The sequence below is a fragment of the Colobus angolensis genome, unplaced genomic scaffold (assembly GCF_000951035.1).
Source record: "Colobus angolensis palliatus isolate OR3802 unplaced genomic scaffold, Cang.pa_1.0 Scaffold233, whole genome shotgun sequence".
NCBI classification, from domain to species: Eukaryota; Metazoa; Chordata; class Mammalia; order Primates; family Cercopithecidae; genus Colobus; species Colobus angolensis.
Window position 1 is genome coordinate 688,439 of NW_012115522.1, and position 6,926 is coordinate 695,364.

General features: G+C 41.1%; 1 protein-coding gene across 1 annotated transcript in view; it reads left to right on the forward strand.

Moving 5' to 3' along the window:
* Positions 1-4: 4 nt before the first annotated feature.
* The window catches only part of GTF2E2 (general transcription factor IIE, polypeptide 2, beta 34kDa), a 103,646-nt gene continuing 96,724 nt past the window's right edge, over positions 5-6,926 (forward strand). Inside the window, exons 1-2 of the mRNA XM_011944539.1 lie at positions 5-69; positions 4,514-4,677. Coding sequence (XP_011799929.1) covers positions 4,518-4,677 — 160 coding nt within the window. The 5' untranslated portion in view covers positions 5-69; positions 4,514-4,517. The remainder of the gene's footprint in view (positions 70-4,513; positions 4,678-6,926) is intronic.

Genomic DNA, 6,926 nt, shown 5'->3' on the forward strand with positions numbered 1-6,926 from the left:
GCTGGGGCCGCCGTTCTGGAAGCGAAACACCGAGGCGGCGAGTCGTGAGAGGCTGCCCTCCTCACTCAGGTAGGGGCTGCGGCCGCCGGGTGAGGGGCGCGAAGCCCCGGCCTGCTGTTCCCCAGGACCCAGGCGCGCCGCCGCCTCCCGGGAGGCTGAGCGTGACCTCCACCCCACGGGAAGCTGGGGCCGCCGTTCTGGAAGCGAAACACCGAGCACGCGAACCGTTCCCCGGAGCATTGTCTTTAGGCCGGAGGTTCATTGAGCAAACTTTTGGGTTGGAAAGAGGGAAAATTCGCTGTTTGCTGCCTGATTGTGCCTCTTCCAAGCCTCCAAGTTCACGGGCGCGGTACCTGAGCGAACCACGTGTGGAGTTTGAGGAGCCACGGGGTCCAGCCAGCTCAAGGCTGTGATTTAAAATGATGCTCGTACGCGGACTGCTTTCTGGGCTACCTTTTGGAGACTTGGTTTGTGATGATCCCTAAACTTTAACGATAGTAGTTGATTTCTGCAGTCTAAAGACGTTTTCCACAACAATGCTGCGGCCCGCTTTCCGCCCACCTCCTCACTTCCGTCATTTAAGGGCGAAGCAGCCCGCTTTTCATGGCCGGATCCTGAGGTGCCAGGGACACTAATGAGGCTGGGAAAAAGTAAAACAGAGGGGTGGTAGGAAGGTTGAAAGAGGTCGAATGATGGCAAGAATCGTGGGCTCGGAGGCAGATTTCAGTTTAGTTTTTGGGTTTTCCGTATCTGCCCGCGGAGGAAGCAGCCACCTCCTTGAGTTGTGGTAGTTTTGTTTAATTGTAAAAAATGAACATGGTGATGTAACCTGTTTACTACATAGATGGGTCCAGAGATCTAAACGTAGTACACATATTGACTAGTCTTTGAAAAAGGAGGAAAAGTTAGGCGGAGCACGTGATGGTGGAAGACATTGCGAAGCCTTCTGCTGTAGATGCCTTTGAACGTTCCCGAACCTCATAGGTGGCCTTTGTTTTAAAGGCCTTTACCAGCATTCCAGGTCTGTTGTAAGGAGCACTTGAGTTAGGAGTCAGGAGGTTTGGGTCCTGGCCCTGGCTCTTCCGTCTGTGCGACCTTAACCAGACAGCTTCACTTCAGATTTCACGTATTAAAATAGGAATGACACTAATACCTGTTTGCCCCTAGAGTTGCGAGGGTCAAATATTGTAAGCATTTAGTTTGTTGTAAACTGTACGGCTTTATTTACATCTTTTTTGTTTGTTTGTTTTTTGGAGACGAAGTCTCGCACTGTCGTCCGGGCTGGAGTGCAGTGGCTCGATCTTGGCTCACTGCAACCTCCACCTCCCTGGTTCAAGCGATTCTCCTGCCTCAGCCTCCTGAGTAGCTGGGATTACAGGCGCCCGCCACCACGCCCCGCAATTTTTAAAAAATTTTTAGCAGAAACGGAGTTTCACCGTGTTAGCCAGACTGGTCTAGAACTCCTGACCTCCTGATCCGCCCGTCTCGGCCTCCCAAAGTGCTGGAATTACAGGCGTGAACCACTGCAGCCGGCTTATTTAAATCTTTTAGAGTCGTTTTTTAAAAGTCCAGATTAAGGTCCTGCCTTTGCAACGTGAAATAATAAGACACAAATGTTTCTTGTTCTAGGAATTTACAATCTGCTTGTTGCCCCCACCTTCTCACTTAACAATTCTCCTTTCTTGTTCTTGGCCCCACGCTTTCCCTCCTCCCAAGGCTGTCTCCTACCTTCCTCAGCCCAGTAAATCATTCTCTTCTTTCAGATCCAACTCGAAATAGTAATACTTAAATGACGTATGTTTTTATGACTCTACTATTTAAAAAAATAACACACGTTTTCTCATTCTTACAATTGGGCTGGATGTGGATAGCTTTCGCAGCGTCCTCATTTTACTTATGAAATTGAATGTAGAGGCCTTGTGGGTTGCCTAGCCAGGTGGCTCTTAGGAATTGAAACTGAGGCCGGGTGTGGTGGCTCACGCCTGTTATCTCAGCACTTTGAGATGCTGAGGTGGATGGATCACTTGAGGTCAGGAGTTCAAGACCAGCTTGGCCAACATGGTGAATGAACCCCGTCTCTACTAAAAGTACAAAAATTAACGGCGCGTGGTGCTTCGCGCCTGTAGTCCCAGCTACTCAGGAGGCTGAGGCAGGAGAATCGCTTGAGCCCAGGAGGCGGAGGTTGCATTGAGCCGATTTTGCACCACTGCACTCCAGCCTGGGCGGCAGAGCAAGACTCTGTCTCAAAAAAAAAAAAAAAATGAAACACAGAGAAGGCAGGTTTTTGATTCACCGTACAGTGATTGTTCACGCCTTAATTGGAATTCACTCTGATTATTTCTTATTAATGATTATATTTAAAATTTTTAGCTGAATGCTTCCATTTCCTCAAATCTAAGCAGCACGCAGACAAGGATTTATCCTCCGTAGCCTTTCAAAGCTTAGAGCACAGTGCCTCACAAACAGAAGACATTTAATAAAGGCTTGTGAAACCAGTAATAATGGGACCAGAGCAATTTAAAGATGTTGTTCCTTATGTTCATTTAACATTTATTGAGCTATCTGTGCTTAGAAGCTTTCAAAGTATGAGTCTTTTTTCCTCCCAGCTGACACTAGTCTTAACGGTGTCAAATTCATTTATATAGTCAGCTTGAGGTCTTCATAGACCCCTCTGCAGGGTTCTAGCAGAGTTCAGAAGAGAGGAGTGTTTAGAATTCTTGGTTGACCTGTAGCTTCCCCGGTTGTACTGAAGTTGCTTAGAGTTGTAATTTTAGAACTGGACAAACAACCACCACAACATAGAAGTTGCCTCAAACCACCTCCCTCCAAATTGGAAATTTTCTGTGGACATTTTTTTTTTATTTTTTAATTTTTGAGACAGTCTTGCTGTGTCACCCAGGCTAGAGTGCAGTGGCGGGATCTCAGCTTACTGCAACCTCTGCTGGACTTAAATGATTCTCGTGCCTCAGCCTTCTGCGTAGCCAGGGGTACACGTGTGTGTCACCACGACTGGCTAATTTTTGTATTTTTTGTAGAGATAGGGTTTCACTATGTTGCCCAGGCTGGTCTCAAACTGTTGACCTCAAGTGATCAACCCACCTCAGCCTCCTAAAGTGCTGGGATTACATATGTGAGCTACTGTGCCTGGCTCCCTGTAAACATTTCTAACAAATAGTATAATAATTCAGCCTCTTCATCACTTAATTATTAAGAGTTCACCAGTTTTAAAAATATGCTGTTTTATTTATAAGCAGTTCTGATGGTTCTCTTTTTTTGCAGTGAGCCTAAATCCACCTCCTTCGAATTTCTGCCCTGCAGTCCTCATGTTGTTTCTACAGCAATGTTGTCCAATAGAAATATAATGGGAGTGGGAAGTATGAGCCACACATGTAATTGAAAATATTCTAGGCTGGGTGCAGTGGCTCATGTTTGTAATCCTAGTGCTTTGGGAGACTGAGAAGGATTGCTTGAAGCAAGGAGTTCAGGACTAGCCTGGGCAACATAGCAAGACCTTATCTCTAAAAAGTTTTTTAAAAAATTAACTGTGTGTAGTGGTGTGTACTTGTAGTCCTAGCTAGTCAGGAGGCTGAGGTGGGAGGATTGCTTGAGCCCAGGAGTTCAAGGCTACATTGAGCTATGATCACGCTGCTGTACTCCGTCCTGGGCAACACAGTGAGACACTGTCTCTTAATTTTTTTTTAATGGCTATATTTTAAAAGAAAAATTGGTGAAATTAATGTTAACATTTTGTTTAACCCAGTATATTCAAAATAGTATCACTTCAACATGTAATTAATGTAAAATATCTCATTAGTAATTAAAGTTTTTTTCTTTATACTAAATCTTTGAAATCTTGTGTGTTTTTACACTTGAAAGTCCATCTTAATTCTAACTAGCCACATTTCATGTGTTTAATAGGCACACGTGGCTAGTGGCTACCATATTGGACAGCACAGTTCTGGAGCTTTAGAGAATAATTCTGTTTCTTTTCCTTCTTCTTCTTCTTCTTCTTTTTTTTTTTTTTTGGAGAAGGGTCTTGGTCTGTCACCCAGGCTAGAGTGCAGTGGTATTATCACGACTCACTGCAGCCTTGACCTCCTAGGCTCAAGCGATCCTCCCACTTATGCCTCCCAAGTAGCTGGGACTGTAGGCACACATCACCATGCCTGCCTAATTTTTTGTATTTTTTGTAGACATTAGGTATTACCATGTTGTCCAGGCTAGTCTCCAACTCCTGGGCTCAGGCAGTCTACCCACCTCGGCCTCCCAAAGTGCTTGAGCCACTATGTCTGGCCTCTTTTTTTCCTATAATGGCTAGTACAGTGCTTGGCATGTAATAAGCACTATTGAAATATTTATTTGAGTGTAGGAATAAGTGAATAAATACAAGTGCTAGAGAACTAATAATAAAAGGTAATTTTGTTTGGGAAGTAACTTGCTGAGATCTATGGATTTAGAGTGCGGGTTTGAGTGACTTGAATTTGTATTAAAGACACCTATTTTTTCTTTGTAGCATTATGGATCCAAGCCTGTTGAGAGAAAGGGAGCTGTTCAAAAAACGAGCTCTTTCCACTCCTGTAGTAGAAAAACGTTCAGCATCTTCTGAGTCATCATCTTCGAAAAAGAAGAAAACAAAGGTAGAACATGGAGGATCGTCAGGCTCTAAACAAAATTCTGGTTAGTAAAATTGGTTAGGACTGTTTGGTTTTTCTTCAGATTATTCAGGAGGAAACCATTTAGTTATGGCTAGTTCATTTTTTCAGTTCAGCATTTTTCAGTTCAGCACTCCTGTTGATAGGCACTTTGTTGAATATAAAGGATGAGACAATAAGAGAATTTAAGCTCTTAGGATGTTAAGAGTCTTCTGTAGTTGAAATTTAGGTTATTACCTCTTTAAAAAAAACTTTATTCAGGTTTTATTAAATTTACATACCATACAGTTCATTCATTTTAAGTGTACTGTTCAAAGATGTTTCATGAATTTACAGAATTTTGCAGCTGTTATTACAGTCCAATTTTAGAACATTCCTATCACCCCCGAAAGATCTGATGTGCCCATTTGCAGTGACTTTTCCCACCCCTGCCCCAGAAAACCAATAATCTGCTTTCTGTCTCTATATGTTTGCCTTTTCTGGATATTTCCTATAAATGAAATTGTGTGATGAGTGGTCTTTTGTGTGTTGTTTTTTTTCACTTAGCATATTTTTGAGTTCCATCCATGTAGCATGCATCAGTACTTCATTCCATTTTTATTGCTAAAGACTATTCCATAGTATGGATATATGTACCACAGTTTGTTTATCCGTTCACCAGTTGACAGTTATTTGGATTCTTTTCACTTTTTGGCTGTTTTGAATAGTGTTGCCATGAATATTCATGTACAAGTCTTTGTGTAGACTTATCTTTTTATCTCTTATGGGTAGAGACTTTAAGAGTAGATTTCTGGGTCATATGTCAAATTTATATTTGACCTGTTAAGAAACTGCTAAAATAGCTATACCATTTTACATTTTCTCCAGCAATGTATCAGGGTTCCAGTTTTTTCTCATCCTTGCTATTGCTTGATATTCTTTGTCTTTTTTATCTTAGCCGTTTCTATAGGTGTGAAGTGCTATCATTGTGGCTTTAATATGCATTTTCTTAACGAGTAATGATGTTGGACATTGTTTCATGTGCTTATTGACTATTCATGTATATTCCTTGGTGAAATGTCTATTCAAATTTTTTTGCCCATAAAAAAAACTGAGGTATATTTCCTCTTCCTATTGATTTAATAATTCTTTATATATTCTGGCTATCATTCTTTGATCTGATATACATTTGCAAATATTTTCTCCAAGCAAGTGCTTGTCATTTTATCTTCTTAATGGTGTCTTTGTATGTACAAAAGTTTTTAATTTTGATGAAGTCCAGCTTACCAGTTTTTTACTTTTATCATTTGTATTCTTGGTGTCTTATCTAAGAAATCTTTGCCTGACACAGGTCATGAAAATGTATTTCTGTGTTTTCCTCTTAAGAGTTTTGTAGTTTTAGCTCCTACATTTAGGTCTATAGTATGTTTGAGTTGATTTTTGCCTATGGGTTAGCATAAGGCTCAAAATTTTTCTTTTTGAGTGTTCTTATGGAGTTGTCCCAGCATCGTTTTTTGAAATGATCTTTTCACCTGTTGAATTGCATTGCACCCTTGTTGAATATCAGTAGACCATAAATGAAAGAGTTTATTCCTGGAGTCTCAATTTGGTTCCGTTGACTTCTGTGTGTGTCTTTATGCCAGTATTATTTCTCTTGAGTGCTGTAGCGTTGTAATTAAGGTTTGAGACTGAGAAATGTAAGCCCTTCAACTTTGTTCTTTTTTATTTCAAGAATTGTTTTGGCTTTTCTGTATAAATTTTGGGATCAATCTATCAACATCTGCAAAAAAGCCTGCTGGGATTTCCATAGGGATTGAATCGAATCTATAAATCAATTTGGGGAAGAATTGCCATCTTAACAATATTAGATCTTTCAGTCAATGAATGGATGGCTTTTTAAAAATTTTTTTGTAGAGACAAGATCTTGCTCTGTTGCCCAGGCTGGTCTCAAACTCCTGGCCTCAAGCGATCTTCCTACCTCGGCCTCCCAAAGTGTTGGGATTATAGGTGTGAGCCATTGCACCCAGCAGTTATTTTATTCTGATTCAATTTCATTTATGAATGAAATTGTTTTCTTTGATCTTTTTTGGATTGCTCATTGCTAGTATATAGAAACGAGTTTTTTTATACATTGATCTTGTGTTCTATAACCTGACAACTTGTTTTTTATTTCTAGTAGTTTTTTGTGTGGTTTCCCTAGGATGAGACCTATCTCAGTCCCAGATTACGTTGCTTTTTGGTTCCTCTCTTGTCATAGTTCCAGTTTTTTCACCTACTACCACTTCGAGTGTATAG